The 20130-nt window shown below is 39.2% G+C and overlaps 1 protein-coding gene across 2 annotated transcripts in view; it reads left to right on the top strand.

Moving 5' to 3' along the window:
• Positions 1-20130, top strand: part of LARP4B (La ribonucleoprotein 4B) — an 82459-nt gene that overhangs the window by 10661 nt on the left and 51668 nt on the right. For both annotated transcript variants that reach the window (XM_037510530.2, XM_037510531.2), the window contains exons 2-3: positions 12092-12226; positions 14045-14104. In XM_037510530.2, the coding sequence (XP_037366427.1) occupies positions 12146-12226; positions 14045-14104 (141 nt within the window). In that variant the 5' untranslated portion in view covers positions 12092-12145. The remainder of the gene's footprint in view (positions 1-12091; positions 12227-14044; positions 14105-20130) is intronic.

The following is a 20130-nucleotide window of genomic DNA, read 5'->3' as shown; positions in this document are numbered from 1 at the left end:
GTGGAGGAACAATAACTTTTAGCAGATTTTTTTTTTAATTTTTTATTTATTTATTTATACAAGCACTGGGTACAGTCAGAAGCGTGGGAGGGTGAGAGAATTCCCCAGAGCCAGAGCGGGGAGCAGAGCAGGCAGAAGGACCGAAGTACACTGCTGAGGGGAGCAGCGGGCGGCAGGAGAGGTCTACGCCCATGTGGGACCCTCCTCCCGTGGCCGGGGAGCAGCCGGGGATCGAACGGGCGCTGCAGAGGCTGCGGGCAGCTTCGCAACCTAGCGCTCAAGCGCTGCGCCACCAGGGAGGCCCAACTTTTAGCAGATTTTCAAAATGATCTTGGACTTTTCCCTTTACTACATTTAGTGGTTCTAGAATGTGTTTGCTACTTAGGAACTTCTTCAGTGATTTGTTATTATTTTGATAACCAAAATGTAATTTCTTACTGTTGATATCAGTTTGTATTTAACTGTCTTATGTGTTTTGATCCCAAGTACACACTAACATATATGTATACCTGTATGCATGTATATATGCAAATATATTAACTATTAGGAAATATATGCTTTTAGGAATACTAAATCAAGAGAGATGCCCATTCATGTAGATCTTTAAAATGAGGCATATTTATCACCACTTACAATGTTGTTGTGTGACTTTTAATTTTTTTTTCTTCAAAGATTGATTTATTTTTTTATACAACCACTGGGTACAGTCAGAAGCGTGGGAGGGTGAGAGAATTCACCAGAGCCAGAGCGTGGAGCAGAACAGGCAGAACGAAGAAGTACACTGCTGAGGGGAGCAGCAGGTGTGGCAGGAGAGGTCTGCGTGCCATGTGGGGCCCCGCCGGCGGCCTGGGATCGAACCTGCACTGCGGAGGCTGCCAGCAGCTTCGCAGCCCAGTGCGCAACCTCTGCACCACCAGGGGAGGCCTGACTTTTAATTTTTAAGGAAGGAAGTTTGCATGTTCTGATGAGTAAAATTTAGGGAAGACCTGGAGTGCTGGAGTGAGGCCAGGAGGAAGACAGGTTGCCACACTTATCACTACCATCTGCTTCATCAGACAACTGTTCACTGCCTGAGGCTCTATAAGCCCTTTCAGAAATTCTTCATGATTTGCTGAATTTAATTCTTTCATTTGGAAAAACATTATACATTCATGATATTCTTGCTTTGTTTTGATTTATCAGTTAATTAATATGTAACAGAAGCACCTTTTCCCCACAGCAAAGCTTTTCTTTTAATTAACATACTTGAAAACTTCATTCTGGTAGTGCTTTGAGAAATTGATCTGTTGTTATTGGAGGAAGAAATGAAAATATCCTGTCAGTGTTAGATGTGGGATCCTTTACTAAATCAGTTTTTGTGTAGTTTGAAGATTGAATCCTTTTCACCTCATAGCTGTGGCTCTTTGGATGCCCCTGGGAATCACAAGTACGTCTAGTCTGTGCAGTGCAGGAGTGCAGCAGTGTTCAGCTGCTTTTCTGCTCTGACATCCTGGCATCCTTCAAAATGTTGTTCTAGGTTTGCACACCACCATAATATACTTTTATTTGAAAAACTGGAAAGCAAAATAGAATGTGAAGGGTAGTCCTTGAAGAGATCCAAAGTTTGTCAGAAGGGTGGAGTGAATGAACTTTCTTTCCATTGAAGAGTTAAACCAATGTACTATTCAGAGTTCAGTTTTGAAGAGGACATTTGGGTCTACGCAAGGATTTTTTTTCAGGTATTGATTCTGACTTTCCCTTGGTACAAATGCCACATTTAGCATCCACGTTTATTGTTTCCAAATGTGAATTAGAGAAAGTGAAGAATTTTATGATGGCAATCTCAAAATGATTATACATTTGTAATTAAATTAATGACTAGTAAAAAAAGGTGATGTTATATATGAAATGTCAGCATTAAGTTTTTTTTCTATTCTGGACTCTAGATAAATTTACTTGCCATCAACAAGACCAGTGTGGCAACATACTAAAACAGCACACATGAGCAGAGTCTCAGAAGTTCAACTGAAAGTGTGTTTGCAGCGCCTCCCTGGTGGTGCAGGGGTTAAGGTTTCGGTGCTCTCAAGCTGTTGCCAGCCACTGGGACATGAGTTCTACCCCTGGCCAGAGAGCCAAACCAGGTGGGGCAGCAGACCTCTCCTGTCTGGCCTGCTGCCCCACTCAACGATGTATTTCAGTAGATCCTCCTTTTCTGCTCCCCACTCTGTCTCTGGTGAATCTCAACCCCCGCACCTCTGACCTACATCCCAGTTATTGTATACATAAATAAACAAAAATAAATCTTAAAAAAAAGAAAAGAAAGTGTGTTTGCAGTGTGAATGAACAGACTGATATAAAAAAAGATGTGGGTGGTGGAAGTGAGGGCACCTAAACAAGGTGAGACAGGTAGACTCAGCCTCTCATTGTGGTATGCTAGTGAGTTAGAATCGTGAATGTAGCATTCAAGAATTACCATTCTTAATATGTGAAGTCATTAATGAAAAGAATGTTGATAATATATTTATCAACATTTATATGAAGGAAGTCAGAATACATTCTAAACAGACTGGACTCAGGATCTTTTCAACAATGGAATTGACTATCTTTGCTAAGAATATTTTTATTTTTTATATTTACTTCTTCTGTTCTAGGTAAAATGAAGTAGACCTGCATTGTATACTGGTGGCAGCAGGTTTAGGCATAGCACTTCCAAGTAGTATTCAGGTGTGTGAATTAGCTACGCTGGTGACCTATTAAGAAATACCTTTTACACCTTCCTCTACCCATTTCATTTTCTGCTTCTGGTAAAAAAGTATAGTCGCTTCAGGAGATGCTCCTCTACTGAAAAAGGACTAGGTAACTCATGATGAGAGAAGAAATAATTTTTTGAGAATGGAAAGGTTGTGTTTCTTATAATGGGATTCTTTACATCAACTTTGCACTTTTACTAAGTAACCATTACAACCATATGCAAAATTAGAGATAAATATTTTATTTAGACGTCCTTGAATGTTGGAATGTTGTTTGTAGTTGAAATGTTGTTTGTCAGAGATTTAATGGGAGAATTGGTGTTTTGTGTTGTAATTTAAAGAGAATCCTAGCTAAAATGATCTTTTCAAATAATTGTGTTCTCTAAGGCAAGATATGTCATATACCAGTTACAAGTTTTAAAGCTATAAGGAATCTTGTAGTGCAATTATATCAATTCTAAATGAAACAGAATTTGTTAAAACACTTGAAAATGTAACTTGTTTGGTAAACTTTCTCATGTAGATAATTTTCCAGTCATTTTTTTCAAAGACTTATATTTATTTATGCATATAGGAACTGGGATACAGGCCAGAGGTGTGGGGGTGAGAGGATTCACCAGAGATAGAGTGGGGAGCAGAACAGGCAGATCAACTAAAGTACACTGCTGAGGGAAGCAGCGGGCGAGACAGGAGAGGTCTGCTGCATCATGGGGCTAGCTCTTTGCTGGGGATGGAACTAGTGCTGCAGTGGCTGCAGACAGCTTCACAGGTTGTGTCTTAACCCCTTGTGCCACCAGGGAGGCACCTACTTTTCCAGTCATTTTGTTAATAAATTTTACATCGTATGCCTTCTTTAGGAGCAGAATTGCAGATTTGTATGCCTTCTTTAGGAGCAGAACTAGATCAAACTATACAAAAACAAATCACCTTTCCAAGTACTGTCATTTTCAGTAGAAACACAGGTGTACATGTATAAAGGAAATCTAAACAAATTAATCTTGAAGTTTATTGGCATACTTGCATAGGAATATTTCAATGCTGGATTCCATTTTATTTTTATTTTTTTAAGATTTATTTATACAAGCACTGGGGGTACAGGCCAGAGGTGCAGAAGGGTGAGAGAGTTCACCAGAGACAGAGCAGGTAGCAGAACGGGCAGAAGGACCGAAGCACACTGCTGAAGGGAGCAACTGGAGAGACAGGAGAGGTCTGTCGTGCCATGTGGGAATCTCCCTGGCTGTCCGGGAATTGAACCAGCGCTGCAGAGGCTGCAGACAGCTTTACAGCGCTGCGCTCAACCTGCTGCGCCACCGAGGAGGCCCTGGATTCCATTTTAAATATATTAATAACTGCTCTACTGAGATTGTTTTCCTTTCGTTCAGTCAGTATCTGAGTAATACATTTACTGTAAGAAGATTCAGTGGAGACAATGGACTGTCGTACAGATAATTTTAAAAAAGGAAGAGCTAGGATAAAAGCTTTCTTGTGAAGAGCAATCTGTTAATCAGTAAATATACCCACTGTTCAAACCTACAAATTTAAGCATATAATCTGAGTAAGATGTTGGAGAAAAGATATATAGAATAATCTGCCTTATGATACAGTTGTTCTGCATTTTATTTTATTTTTTAAAAAGATTTATTTATTTATGCATATAAGAGCTGGAGTACAGGCCAGAGGCCAGCGGGGGTGGGGTGGGGTGGTGGTGTGGTGAGAGGATTCACCAGAGACAGAGTGGGGAACAGAACAGGCACATTCACCGAAGTACATTGCTGAGGGGAGCAATGGGCAAGTCAGGAGAGGTCTGATGCACCATGTGGGTTGCTCCCTGGCTGGCTGGGGAATTGAATTCCTGCTGCAGTGGCTGCGGACACCTTCATAGGTTGCCAGCTTCATAGGTTGCGTCTTAACCCCTTGTGCCACCAGGGAGGCCCTGTTCTGCATTTTAGATATATGTAGAGTGATGCTGACAGCTGTGAGTTACTGAAACAATATAATTTGACTAACAACACAAGACAAATGAGTAAGGAACTGTAATTACTGTCATGGTGTGTGTGATTCCCTTTGTCTCTTTGTTTAGAGATGGACTTAGTGAGTTCATAAAAGAAAGTTAATTTAACAAATGTCCTTCAGTCCCAAAATGGCTGTGGTTTTGCTTTAATGATTTGATTTAGCTTGTTTGATTATTTTTGTCTTTTGTAATGGGCTTTCTCAGTTTCAGAGGTCTGGTAGATATTTAGCCAATATTGCAGTAAAACCAATGTGTTTGAGTGTTACTGACAAAGGATGGTCTTTGGGATAAATTGTAATGTACCATTGATGGGACTGTATTTCTGTTGTGATACCTTTGAGAAATTTAGGATAGTAGATAGGGGAGGGGCACAGAAATGCTTAGTGCCATGGAGCACAGAGAAGGCATGTGGGAGAGATGGGAGTGGGTTAAAGGGATGCTTTCAGGAAAGCAGAGCATTCCAGGTAAGGAAAGCAGAATGTATAGAGAAAGGCATGGATGTAGCAAATAGAGAGAGGAGAGATAAGTAATAAATAGAGAAGGGTAAGTTCAAGTGGAGGCTTCCTTCCTGACGTCTAGCGTTTTTATATTTAAAAAAGAGGTTTTATGTTTGGTTTCCATGTAGTGAGATCTCATGTGAAATATTTTTTTTTTTTAATATATGTTTAAGCTCAACTCAAGGCAGTAATTAATTATCCATACACTTAAAAATTCCCTGGTAAGATACAACATATCACTCAGCACAGCCAGTTTTTATTCTGGCATTGAATCAGATCAGTGTTATTGTTGCATTAAAAGATAAATATTTGGCTTACATATATGTACCATATTTTTTATTAAGTGCTTTATTTTATTTATTTTTAAATATTTATTTATGCATACAAGAACTGCGGTGTAAGCCAAAGGTGGGGGGGGGTGAGAGGATTCACCAGAGAGAGTGGGGAGCAGAACTGAAATACACTGAAATATACTGAAATACACTGCTGAGGGGGCAAGGCAGGAGAGGTCTCTTCTGCTGTGTGGGTTAGCTTCCTGGCTAGCCAGGGATCAAACTCATGCTGCAGTGGCTGGCGATAGCTTGATAGCACCGTTTTTAACCCCTGCACCACCATGGAAGCCCCCTAAGTGCTTTTTTTAAAATGCCAAAATCATATACCACAATGAGAACATACATAAAATGGAAGGAAGAATGAAGACTAAGGAAACCATGTGTTTCTGAGATCTGGTTACACATTGGGACAAATGCTCATTGGTGTGGATTGATACCTTGAATTTCTGCACTACTGAAATTCTCCAAGCACATAGAGTTGAATAGCAAAAATCAAATGTGCATATCATATAGCTCATTGTATTTACTAACTTTGTGAACTTGATTAACATATCTCTGAACTCAAGTTTCCCAATCTGCTAAATAGGCATGAGATCTAACATAATTAAGGTTAATTGGGTATCATGTAAAGCACTTAGAAAAAATCTTTGCATAGTAGAAATCCAAATACTATTGTTTCTAGATTTCTGATCCAGAGACAAATCATCCATGTTTCTACATTACCCTTTATTACAAGAAACAGCTGTTTCATGTTGTTTAGGAAAATGATACTTTGATTTTGACTTTTCATATAACTTCTTCCATGCTACTCCAAAACCCCACTGTACTTTTTTTTTTTTTAAGATTTGTTTATTTATGCATACAAGAACTGCTGGGGTACAGACCAGAGGCAGAGAGGATTCACCAGAGTGGGGAGCAGAACAGGCGGATCCACTGGAACACACTGCTGAGGATGAGGCAGGAGAGGTCTGCTGTGCCATGTGGGTTATCTCCCTGGCGGGGGATTGAACTTGTGCTGTAGTTGCTGATACCCGCATGGTGCTGAGACTCAACCCCTTGTGCCACCATGGAGGCCTCCCACTGTACTTTTATGATTAAGAATGATACATTGAAAAGGGCAAATAACATCCTGGCATTATCATGAAAATTGTTTTGACCTTATGGGCCCCTGGAAAGAATCTCTGAAATTCCTGACAGTACCCAGACCGTATTTGAGACCCTCTGTTTTAGAAAACAAGGCTGAGACTGTAATTTCAGAGGAAAACGGTTGTGTTAACAGTGGCTTCATTGATGGGTTTTGATAAACTACTGAGATGGACCTGGGTCCTTCTCCTGCTAGGTGAGTGCTTCCTTTTTATGTAGGAAGAAGGACGGTGAATGCCAGAGCATTAAGTGGTTTCCTTGGTAAATGTGAATCAGCAAGCCTGATTAGTCTTATTACTTGTGTGATTAATAAAATAATAGGTTATTCAAAAAAAATTGAAAGTGCAGAAATGAAACAAAGTAAAACACTATCCTTGAGTTTTAACACTCAGTCATATTATTAGCCTCCTGGTCTTCTAGTGCATTTCCTTTGGTTCTACAAACTCACACGAATTCTTAAAAATAGTTATACTGTCTATATATTTATATCCTGCATTTTTAAAACTTTATATAATCTTTTTGAATTCTAAAATTATTAAGTATGTTGCATCAGTTTCCACTTTTCTGTAGCTAAATGTTTTTATTTCCTGGGTGGTGATGTTTTGTTTTGTTTTTGCTATGGCTGCCATGAGCATTGTTCATGAAGTGGTTTACTTTGTATTATTTAATTAGTACAGATTTTTAAATAGAAGTATTTGAAGTATATATACATATATAATGTATCTGGGTCGGATTTGACTTTTTAACTCTTTGTTGTAGAAAATTTTAACAACAATAGAGAGGACAGCACAGCAATACCTACTACACCCACAACCTAATTTTAATCTAACATCAGCTTGCTGCATGCTTATATTTTTGTTTCTTCTCCCTCCTTAAACGTAATAAAAGAACTAGCACTCTTGAAGGCAAATTCCAGATGTAAAATTTCATGCTTTTAAGTTAATATCTCTTATAGAGTAAGGTCTTTAACTCTAAAACATAACCCCAGCACCTTGATTTGCACTGAACAAAAATTATTCTGTAATATCTTTTAATACCTAACATTCAGTTTTTCCTGTCATATGTTATTTTATACTTAATTGATTTGAATCCAAATGCAGATACTGTTCTCAGATTAGATAAGGTTATTTTGCTTAATGGGTTTTGTTTTTTGGCATTAAAGAGCGCTCCCATTTTCTCATGTCTTTTATTTGCTATAGAAATGAGGTCATCTGTCTTACAGGATGCCCCACATTTTGGATTTAGCTGATGTCTTTTTGTTGGTGTTATTTAACATGTATTGCTCTAGAATTTCCTTTAAATTGGCAGTCAGATCTAGAGGTTTGATTAAATACAGGCTCTTCATTTTGGCAAGAATACGTCACAAATAGGACTTTCATCACATCAAGAAGAATGTAATACCTAGTTTTTTGAGTTTCAGTTGGCAAGATTGGAAAGTGGCTTCATCAATTCAGTCATTGTAAAGTTACCCAATAGCACTCATTTTATTTTATATTATTTTTTAAAAGATTTGTTTATTTAAACATACAAGAGCTGGGATACTATACCAGAGATGCGGGGGGTGAGAGGATTCACTAGAGACAGAGTGGGGAACAGGACAGGCAGATTGACCGAAGTACACTGCTGAGGGGAGTAGTGGGCGAGGCAGGAAAGGTCTGCTTCGCCATGTGGGTTTCTCTCTGGCCGGCCAGGGAGCAAACTCATGCTGCAGAGGCTGCAGATTGCTTCATAGTGCGCTGCTTAACCCTTGCGCCACCAGGGAGGCCCTCTTCACTTAATTTTAGCAGACATCAGTGACCATTGCTTCTGTTATTCCATAAACTTGAGTTTGATTTACATCTTAAGACTTGCTTGGCATGTCCAAAAAAGGCCTTAATGAATATTCAGTTAGGAAACACATTTTTGGCATGTGAAAAGAACTGTTTTAAAACAGATTTAAGAGCACTGTAACGGTGCATTCACTTAGTAAGACTGATAAAACTTATTTAGGTATAGCTTTAGTTGATAGATTAAAAGTGTATTCCTAGCATTTTGAGAGAGACCACTTGACAGAAAGGAGGCTGCTGTACTTCATCTTTTTGCTTTTTTATTGTTAAGAGAGCTAAAATAGAATTAGGAAAAAACTTCTTGTATACTTCAATAAATCTTTGTGAAAGTTGCCTCTGAACATAGAACTTTTGAAATTACTAGCTGGGTCTTATTACAAAAAATAACTTTGTTTTGACTGTAGATGTTTTCCCCCTTGAATATGTCTCTTTATGAACAACAGACCTGTTTGGCCATGCCAATAAGTATGGTTTCTTGAAAAAGTTATTTGGTTATTTAAGCTATTTTCATTACTGATGATATTATATTTTTAAAATCTTTTAGATTCAGACATTAGACAATAAGTTTTAATATTTTGTATCTTTTATACTGCTTTTTTAAAAAAAAATTTATTTATTTATGCATACAAGACCTGGGTACAGGCCAGAGGTGCGGGGAGTGAGAGGATTCAACCAGAGACAGAGTGGGGAACAACAGGCAGATTGACCAAAGTTCACTGCTGAGGGGAGCAGTGGGTGAGTCAGGAGAGGTCTGCTGCGCCATGTGGGTTGCTGCTCCCTGGCCAGCCAGGAATCAAACTTGTGCTATAGTGGCTGCGGATTGCTTCAGAGGTTGCATCTTAATCCCTTGCGCCACCAGGGAGGCCCTCTTTTGTATAGCTTAAATGAAGTATCAGTAACTGCTGGTAGACTTTCCATTTGGAGTTTTCCATTTTGTTTTGTTTTGTTTTTAAAACAAACCCTATATATGTCAGGTCAGTAATTAAGAGAGACAGTTGTGTGATACAAAGGTTACTTGTTTGTGGATAGATACAGTGGTTGAATCAGAACAACTATTTTTGCAGTACTGTGATAAACTGCCATGGCTACCTTTTATTACAGAACATTTCAGTTCATTTTACAATTAGCCCCTGCATCCTGGGGGTGGGAGGAGGTGCGTGGGAATAATTGTGAATACCTTTGTTTCTGCTCAACATATTATTTTAAGGGAAATTCCAAACATTGTTGTTTCCCTTGTAAATATTTCAATACTGTATGCAGCTTTATAAGTTAAGGTCTCTTACTAACCATCTTACATCTAAGAAACTATAGCAGTTCTTTAATAACAGCAAATAGTCCATTAATATTACTGCCTTGATTGCTTTGTCATTTTAGTTTCTTTGAGCCAAATAAATAAAGCCATAACCAAATAAAGTCATAGTTTGACAGGCCATTATGTATGTCTTGTCTTTTTGTATCAAAGCCAGGCTACTTGTGCAGTAATTTCTCAATTCACAGAACCCATTGCTTTTCTCTGTGATTGTTTGTTGTAGGTTTGTAATATGATCACATCCTAGGTTTGTTCTTTGTTTTGCAAAATCATCATCTACATGTTGGTATTGCTATTTCTGACTGTAAAAAATATAGTACTGTATGTATAGTAAAGAGCCCTTTTAGTTGACTTTTTTTCTCTTTTTGGCTGTCATATCTTGTCTTCAAACTATTTTTTTTTGAGAATCTTAAGACTCTAGAGGTTAATAGTAGTAAAAGCATCTATAGCCTTTACTGTGGCATGTTAGTCTCCTACCAATGTCTTTATTTTCTGGATTTGGTAGTTTTGTAAGAATTGATATTGATATCTACAAAACTAAACCCATCCATTCTCTTGTAATAAGCCCTGTACGTTGATTCAGCATTGTTTGAAGAGGAGAAGAAATTGGAGGTGTTTATTTACTCAGGTAATTTAAGAATCAGCTGTATAGATTATAAAAACTACAAATGTCTGAGTGACAAAATTACAGTTTCCCCCATTATCATTAAGTTCTTCTGAGGCGTGGTATCCCCTAATTCTTTCAAAGTTCAGTGTCAGTAGCACTATTCTTTAATTGGAAAGAAGACAGAGCCACCATACATATTATATTGACCAGAGAAACATAATAATGCACATTGGTGGTGGGTATGCTATAGCAGCAACACCTGAAGAAGGGGATCCTACATTTCTAAGTAAAAAATAAAAACAGTGTCTCCCTGGTGGCACAGGGGTTAGACTCTCAGTGCTGTCTAGCTATCACCAGCCACTGCGGCATTGGTTTGATCCCCAGGCAGGGAGCAGACCTCTCTTGTCTGGCACACTGCTCCTCTCAGCAATGTATTTTGGTAGATCCACCTGTTCTGCTCCCCATTCTGTCTCTGGTGAATCCTTTCACCATACCACACCCCTTCCCCCCCACCTCTGGCCTGAACCCAAGTTCTTGTATGCATAAATAAATTAAAAAAAATTAAAACCAGATAACATGTATATTAAAATAAATATATAACTATTAACAATTTAACATTGTGTCATTCATCCTACATTTTCAAAAACATTGTCCCTTGGGAACTGATTTGTTTTAAGCATTTCTTCTGTTTAGTTTACATTCCTAAACCTGCTTATAGCACTGAAGTGATTTTATGCTTTTGTGATTGATGGTGTACTTTTGAGAGTTGGATGAGATCGCCTTTAATCATATTATTTCATTAATAAGAGTTTTGAGAATTTATTATATGCAGGTGATTGAGAGTGGGCATGCCATTAGAGAAACTAAAACCCACAGGTTGCTTACAGATACTTGTATTCCCTGCATTTTTCAGAAGAGCTTGAAAAATACCTGGGTTCAATCTAGGTTCTTTATTTTGTTGTGGTTCTGTCTGTTAGTTTGCGGAAAAGAACAGATGTCTGGAGTCCTGATTTTGACATAATGTGGACTCATGAAACTCCTCATCCCATCTGGATCATAGTTACTGCTTCAATTGTTGGGGATATTGTTTGTGAAATTCATTCTAGCTTTGCCATACTTGTGACTGTTCAGTGTCTGGTTTAGGACTGTAAAGGAATTCCTCTTCACTATTTCTCCTGACAGCTCTGGGACAAAATGGAATTAATGGGAATGATAAATGGGTGGGTGAGTGAGTGGTGAATGGATGGGTAGGTAGCTAGGTAGGCAGGAGAGCAGGCTGGCAGATGGATGGATTGATCAGATTAACTCCCAAAATTGGAGTTTTAATTAATTTTACAATTTTAGTAAATGACTTTCTGGGTATGAATGGGTTTGTGTGTCAGCACAGTGGTCGCTAAATTAGTGTGGAGAGGAAACTTACTTTTAAAAGAAAATTGTTTCTTGGGTGAATCAGATGTAAATTATGGACAGATTTCCTTTATTTTAGGAACAGATTTCTTTGAACAGTTTAGATTCCGGAGCAATAAACATGTCTTAGAAAACTTGAGGATTTTAACACTTCTTAGTAATTTCATTCTAAGAATCACCTATGCTCTGCACTTCAAGTTTACCTATTTCTTGTCTTTGTCATTTCACAGCATCCCACGGTCAACATCAAACTTCTCCCAGTGTAGCCACAAAGTAAACAGCTCATGACTTCTGATCAGGACGCTAAGGTCGTGGCTGAACCGCAGGGCCAGCGCGTCCAGGAAGGGAAAGGTGGTGCTCATCTGGTGAGTGTCCATCCAGGCCGGAATCCCTGGTACACCTCTCTTCTCTTTTTCTGATAAAAGATTTTGCATTGGATTTAATAAGTAGAAATGTAGTAACATTCACATATCTTAGGACCTGAATATATAGATAATATATTCTGGATAGATTTATGGGGAGTACTGTATAAGTAGCTATAAGTACTCGGTGATAGCAAAAATAAATGGTAGTCCTACGTCTAAATACTTAAAGCTTTGAATTTTATTTTATTATTTTTTAAAGATTTATTTATGCGTACAAGAACTGGGGTGTAGGCCAGAGGTGCAGGGGATGAGAGGATATTCACCAGAGCAGAGTTGGGGAGCAGAACAGGCGGATTGACTGAAATATGCAGCTGAGGGGAGCAGGGTCGAGACAAGAGAGGTCTGCTGTGCCATGTGGGTCACCTCCCTGGCCGGGGTTGAACTCATGCTGCAGTAGCTACGGATTGCTTAATAGTGCTGGTGCTTAACCCCTTGTGCCACCAGGGAGGCCCAGCTTTGAATTTTAAATCAGGAAGAAGATGTAGTGATTTATACTTTAATGTTACAGTCATTGTAGTATGTTTGAGCATTATGATCTTAATATAATTTAAAAAATTTTTTTTAAAAGAATTTAAGATTTATGTTTTATTTTTATTTATTTATTTAATTTATTTATACAAGCACTGGGGTACAGTCAGAAGCGCGGGAGGGTGAGAGAATTCACCAGAGCGGGAAGCAGAACAGGCAGAAGGACCGAAGTACATTGCTGAGGGGAGCAGCAGGCGGCAGGAGAGGTCTGCGTACCATGTGGGACCCTCCTCCGGTTGCCGGGGAGCAACCAGGGATCGAACCGGCGCTGCAGAGGCTGCGGGCAGCTTTGCAACCCAGCGCTCAACCGCGTGCCACCGGGGAGGCCCCTAAAAAATTTTTTTTAAAGATTTACTTATGTAGGACCTCCCTGGTGGTGCAAGGGGTCAAGACACAACCTATGAAGCTGTTCACAGTCACTGCAGCATGAGTTTGATCTCCGGCCAGGGAGCTACACATATGGCTTAGCGGACCTCTGCTGGCTTGCCCGCTGCTCCCCTCCGCAGTGCATTTCAGTCGATCTGCCTGTTCTGCTCCCCACTCTGTCTCTGGTGAATCCTCTAACCCCCCTACACCACTGGCCTACACCCCAGTTCCTATATGCATAAATAAATAAACCTTTAAAAAAAGATTTATTTATTTATACAAGAACTGGGGTACAGGCCAGAGGCATGGGAGGGTGAGAGAATTCACCGGAGACAGAGTGGGGAGCAGAACAGGCAGACTAACCGAAATACACTCCTGAGGGGAGCAGCGGGCAAGGCAGGAGAGGTCTGTTGTGCCATGTGGATATCTCCCTGGCTGGCTGGGAATCAAACTGGCGCTGCAGAGGCTGCGGATAGCTTCACAGTGCTGCGCTCAACCTGCTGCACCACCGGGGAGGCCCTGATTTTTAAATTTTAACTACCTTCATTTATTATATGACTTCATCATGTTAAATAATATTTAAAGTTTATAAATGGCTTTAGGAAAAGTAAATTTTCTCCTTTGAAACTAAAAGAATTTTCTTTACAGTGTTCAGTCAGAATTTCAAAATATTTCAAATTTTAAGGCTTTGGTATTCTAAATACTTATTTCACCAAATTTCTTGAATTCTGAATATTTCACATGAAAACATTATATAAAAAATGTGCTTTCCTTAGTGAGTTTTGTTTTAGTAAATTATTATAGTTTGAAAACATGTTTATATACATTGTAATGATGGGATATTTGATATTTTCAATTTTACAGATGAATGGTCCCATATCTCAAACCACTTCTCAGACGAGTTCCATCCCAGCTTTGAGTCAGGTAATTCAGTTCAAGATTAATCATAGCAGTGCTCAAATATTTACTGTAAAAAAAAGTTAGAAAATGTTGCTGTTGGGCAGCAGTCTTTCTGCCCACCTGTGACTATGCAGGTGCTTCTTTTCACCAACTCTTTCCAGGGCAGTAGCCTCCTGCCTGCCTGTGATCTGTACCATGCCGGGGCTTCTCTTCATTGACCTCTCTCAGCGGACACTGCTCTCCCCAAGGCCACAATCCTGCAACTCTGCAGGCCTCAGCAAACCTGTCCCTTTTGGGGCAGCTCTTCCTGCCTGCTTGTGTCTATGCAAGTGTCCTTTACTCTGCTATCCCTTTCCTCAATAAATCTGCTCTTTAAATGTAAAAAAAAAGAAAAGAAAAGAAAATGTTGATGTTTCCTAAAAAGAGATCGGGGGACCCATCCTTATGGATGTTCTTTATCCAAAGAACATAAAATCATCACTGCTAAAAACCTATATGCTCTATAATGTTTGTTGCAGCACTATTTACCATACTTAAGGTATGGAACTAGTCTAAATGTCCATTAATAGATGATTTGACCAAGAAGATATGATACATATATCTACACTCTGGTATACTATTCACATTCAGTGAAAGATGAAATGCAACCATTTACAGCAAAATGAAGGGAGTTTAAGGGAATTGTGTATAATAAAGGAATTCAGAATGACAAAGTTGAATACTGGGCATTTACATAGTGGTTGACTGGACAAAGTTAAATATTTATAAAAACTAGCATACATTAATAAGCCCCATGAGGGCTTTGAGTTAACAGGGAGGTGGGAAGGAGAACAGGACAAGCAGATATAATGGATGATGGGCGGCGGCCGGGGAGGGGTGTAGCCCAAAGACTTCTAATAGTCTAAGAAGGAAATTAGACAAAAGTCATTGAGGGCTTTTTTATTTTACTTTTTTAAGATTTATTTATTTATGCATACAAGAGCTGGGGTACAGGCCAGAGATGCAGGGGGGTGAGAGGATTCACCAGAGACAGAGCGGGGAACAGAACAGGCAGACTGACTGAAATACACTGCTAAAGGGAGCAGCGGGCGAGACAGGAGAGATGTTTTGCCATGTGGGTTTCTCTGGCTGGCCGGGAATAGAACTGTTGCTGCAGAAGCTGCAGATTGCTTCATAGTGTGGTGCTTAACCCCTTGCGCCACCAGGGAGGCCCCCCCACAATAAATGTTTAAATGAAAATTGTATGTGGTGGTTACCACAACATTAATAACCACAGCAAACTTGCCTGTACTTACTACATTATATGCTCAGCTCAAGCACTTAATTTACATCACTCATTTATTCCTCTGTCCCTAGGTACTATTATTTCTGTTTTACAAATGAGGAAAATGAGGCCCAGGGAATATTAGTAATTTCCCCAAGATTACTCAGTTTGTGGCAGAACTGGGATTTAAATCCCGGCAAGCTGGCTTTCATAGTCCAAGCTTAAGATGAAATACTTCCTTTTTGGCATATGTTATTTAATTTAAAAAGAGAAACAAGTAGAAAATAATACCAGAAACAAAACCATGCTTTTTTGTCAGCCTTACGGCAACTATTTGCACTTGTCTCTTAGTGATTGAAATTAATTTGGGTGCAAAGAAATGAATTTATCCCAAATAATTTGTAATAAAGCTGAAGTATTTTAGGTGGAGAATAACATATATATTTTAGGAAGTCTATTTTGATCTCATATTAAGAGAATGGATTGTATCAAGCCAAGAATGTATAAAACTAAGTAATAGAGGTAAGAAATGATGAGGATGTAGACTAGGAATGGGTGGATTTCAAATTTATTTTCAAGAAGGATTCAGTCATACCAATTTGTGGGTTGGTTGGTTGGTGAGATAAATCAGAGAAGCGAGCAACTTAATGGGTGCCAGTTTTATTTATTTTGATAGGAAAACCTAAAGAAATAAAGATTTGTTCAAGGGGAAATTCTGGTAGCAATTCAAGTGAATGGTGAAGTGGGCAATTTAGGTCAGTTGGACCTCATTAGAGAGGTTATAGTCTGAGATGTACATTTCAAATAACAAATACGTGTTTTACTATATCGTATAGCAAAGTATTTAAAAGGCTGTTGTATGTGTAGATTAGGGATATTAAAAAATAACAGTTCCATTTAATTAACTCATCCCCGCTTTGCCCTCCCTTTAGCTTTCTGTCCATGATGAAAGCTTTCACATCCTTTAAAGGCTTTCTCAACTATAACTACTCTTTTCATAAATTCATCTTTTTATTGGTCACTTGTATTTCTTCCTGTATGTATATTTGGGTTTTTTTTGTTTGTTTGTTTGTTTGTTTTTTAAGAGGCATGCTTTATTTGTTTGTTTGTTTGTTTGTTTTGTTTATACATGCACTGGGCACAGTCAGAAGCGCGGGAGGGTGAGAGAATTCACCAGAGCCAGAGCGGGGAGCAGAGCAGGCAGAAGGACCGAAGCACACTGCTGAGGGGAGCAGCGGGTGGCAGGTCCCACATCTGCGCGCCATGTGGGACCCTCCTCCGGTGGCCGGGGAGCAGCCGGGGATTGAACCAGCGCCGCAGAGGCCGCGGGCGGCTTTGCAACCCAGCGCTCAACCGCTGCACCACCGGGGAGGCCCGTATTTGGTTTTTTTTTAAAAGATATATTTATGCATACAAGAGCTGGGGTACAGGCCAGAGATGCAGGGGGTATGTGTTTGAGAGGATTCACCGGAGACATAGTGGGGAGCAGAACAGGCAGACTGACTGAAATACACTGCTGAGGGGAGCAGCGGGCAAGACAGCAGAGGTCTGCTTCGCCATGTGGGTTTCTCCCTGGCCGGCCGGGGTTTGAACTCATGCTACAGAGACTGCGGATTGCTTCATAGTGCAGTGCTTAACCCCTTGCACCAGGGAGGCCCCCTGTGTGTATATTTGATTGAGTTTCATTTACAAAATTATGTTCTGTATTTTGTAGGTGTTTCAGATGTATGTTTTATCTTTGGGGTTTTAAGAGGATAATAGCAGGAACTATGTAAAAGCACATTGAGATACTTGAAAAGAACATAAGCATGATTGATGTTTAGGTCATTCATCTAAAAAACTTATCTTTATATATCTAGATCTACTCTCTATTTGACTATATCTATCTGTCTATCTATATCTGTTTGTGGTTACCATTGTCATTAACCAAAAGTTATAACTAATGTAAATTGATGGATTTAAACCTCAGTACCATATAAAATATTTCTGTGATGTTCATTCCCCTCTTTATGTTGCTGGGTCCATAGGTTGCATCTTACTGTGTGCATAATACCACAAATTTGTGATTTTTTTTATGCATTAGCCTTTTAAATCCTGCAGAATAGTAAGGCTGTAAATTAAAATTACAATAATACTAAGTTTTATACTTTTTTTTTTAATGTTTATTTATTTATGCACACAAAAACTGGAGTGAAGGCCAGCGGTGTAGGGGGTGAGAGGATTCACCAGAGACATTGGGGAGCAGAACAGCAGATTACTGAAATATACTGCCGAGGGGAGCAGCAGGCAAGATAGGAGAGGTCTGCTGCGCCATGTGGGTAGCTCCCTGACTGGGCATGCCCGCAATAGCTTGATAGTGCTGAGACTTTAACCTTTGCACCACCAGGGAGGCCCACATTGATAGTCTTACTGAGGCTCTCTTGTACCTGGATAAGTCATTTTTCTTTTGTTACTTCCAAGAATTTTTTTTTTTAAAGATTTATTTATACATACAAGAGCTGGGGTACAGGCCAGAGACGCAGGGGGTGAGAGGATTCGCCAAAGACAGAGTGGCAAACAGAACTTCTAGGCACTGCTGAGGGGAGCAGTGGGCCAGACAGGAAAGGTCTGCTGCACCATGTGGGTTGTTCCCTGGCCGGCTGGTCAGGGATCGAACTCATTGCATAGACTGTGGATTGCTTCTTAGTGCGGTGCTTAACCCCTTGTGCTACCAGGGAGGCCCCCCATTAATCTTTTTTGACAGTTGAATGTGTTTTGGTGTGGGTTTATCCTACTTAGAGATTTTTGAGCTATTGCATTCGTAAATTCATGTAGTTCATCAAACTTGGAAGGTTTTTGTTTGCCATTATTTCTTCAAATATTCTTTCTTCCTGTTTCTTTGTATGTCGTTTCTGTTTTTGCCTTCTGGAACTCCCATAATGCTTTTGCTGGTCCACCTGATGTCCCATTAAGTTATTCAACCTCTGTTTTCTTCACGTGCTGTTAGAATTGTATATGGAGGTCACTTGATTTTTTAAAAAATATTTCAAAGGGAGATCCTGGAAATGCTGAGGTTGGGTAGATTGGTTTTTGATTGATATAGAAGGAGATGAGGAGGATGGCATCTTAGAACAAGAGGCAATTGTAGAGGTGAGCTGTGGTCAGCTTTGAGGCATTTGAAGTGATAATGGGTTTTTGTTTTAAGTATTTTATTAGCTTCCCAACAACAAAGAGAGGTTAAATTTTTTTTGCCAAGGTGCACATATGTGGTGAAAATGAACAGACTCAAATGTAGGCAGATGAGCTCATGAACTTCCACTGAACTCTGCGGCAGATGTGACTAGTTTGTATCCTGGATGAAGAATATTCTTTCATATGGATGTATCCTAACTCTCCCTAATTATAGAGCAATCAAATGCTGGTCTTAGCACTGTTTTGCCCTCAGCAGAATTGTACATTGTTTTATGCTCTCGGTGCTTCATTCTCCTCATCTGTAGAGTAGGGATAAGATGTTCACCTTAGGATGTATAATATAATTAAAATATTTATGTATTTAAAATGTTGTGGTACATAGTACCATATAAAAAGTTTGCTATTGTTGTCATCATTTGCTGTAGTTTCAACACCTGAACTCCAGTGCATTAAGAAGTGTTCCTATTATTTTTGCTTTAATTAAGTAAAATTCCTAAACTTTTTTCATCATAAAGTATTAATGGTTTTAAGATATTAGTAGGACACCAGCCATAATTTCTACATTAGACAGAAAAGTCTCTCAGAGAAGATAACTGAGTTGTTTTTTCAATATCATATTGCAACCATAATAAGGAAAAGAAGTGATTATATTGAGAAAGTCTTACAAATGTTGAGATAGCACAGTCCATCATGTGTGGGTCAGCAGTCTTGAACAAGATAGCCTTACCAACAGGTGAAGAAAGGCATCAGCAGCTTTAGAGGGACTTCCTGGTATTGCACCGGTTGGCGTAGATTTTTTTTTTAAAGATTTATTTATTTATTTTTAAAGATTTATCCATCCGTGCATACAAGAACTGGGGTATAGGCCAGAGGTGCAGGGGATGAGAGGATTCACCAGAGACAGAGCAGGGAACAGAACAGGGCAGACCAGCTGAAATACACTGCCGAGGGGAGCAGTGGGCGAGACACGAGAGGTCTGCTGTGCCATATGGGTTAGCTCCCTGTCCAGGGATTTGAACTTGTTGCAGTAGCTGGAGATAGCTTGATAGCTCTGTGTCTCTAACCCCTGCGTCACCTGGCGTAGATTTTTTTTTCTCTGTTCTTTCCTTTTTCTTAGAATTTTCAGACATCTCCAGAAGTGGCATAAGATGAATCTCATTGTGCCTGTCAGGAACTTAAATAGCTATCACTCTCAAAATTTGTCTTTTCTTCCCCTCTATGCACACACTTTAAAAACAATGTTATGTATGTATATATTTAGTTTGGGGTGTTTTAAAGCAAATCCCAGATGATGTGTCATTCATCATAAACACTTCTTTATTCATCTTTTCACATAAAGCATTCCGTTTTTCGCTTAGCACAATTATAACTAAACACCCAAAGATGTTATTTCTCAAATACAGAAAATCAGATGCAATTATAAGTACCTAGCTATAAATTTTAAAGAACAAGTTTTTAATATTATTTCTCTTTAAGGGAATATGTGTTTAACTTCTTTGGTTGCCACCCTGCCGTTAAATATAATTCAGAGAATGCAGAAACACTATGGATAAGGCTGGGGTCATGATTTTAGTTATTTTTTATTTGAGTTTATAGGGGTAAGACGAAAAAAAAT

This window comes from Talpa occidentalis, unplaced genomic scaffold (genome assembly GCF_014898055.3).
Source record: "Talpa occidentalis isolate TD23 unplaced genomic scaffold, MPIMG_talOcc4v2.1 talOcc4.14, whole genome shotgun sequence".
In the NCBI taxonomy this organism is placed as follows: Eukaryota; Metazoa; Chordata; class Mammalia; order Eulipotyphla; family Talpidae; genus Talpa; species Talpa occidentalis.
The sequence above is the reverse complement of the archived record's forward strand: the minus strand, read 5'-3'. Positions and strand labels throughout refer to the sequence as shown.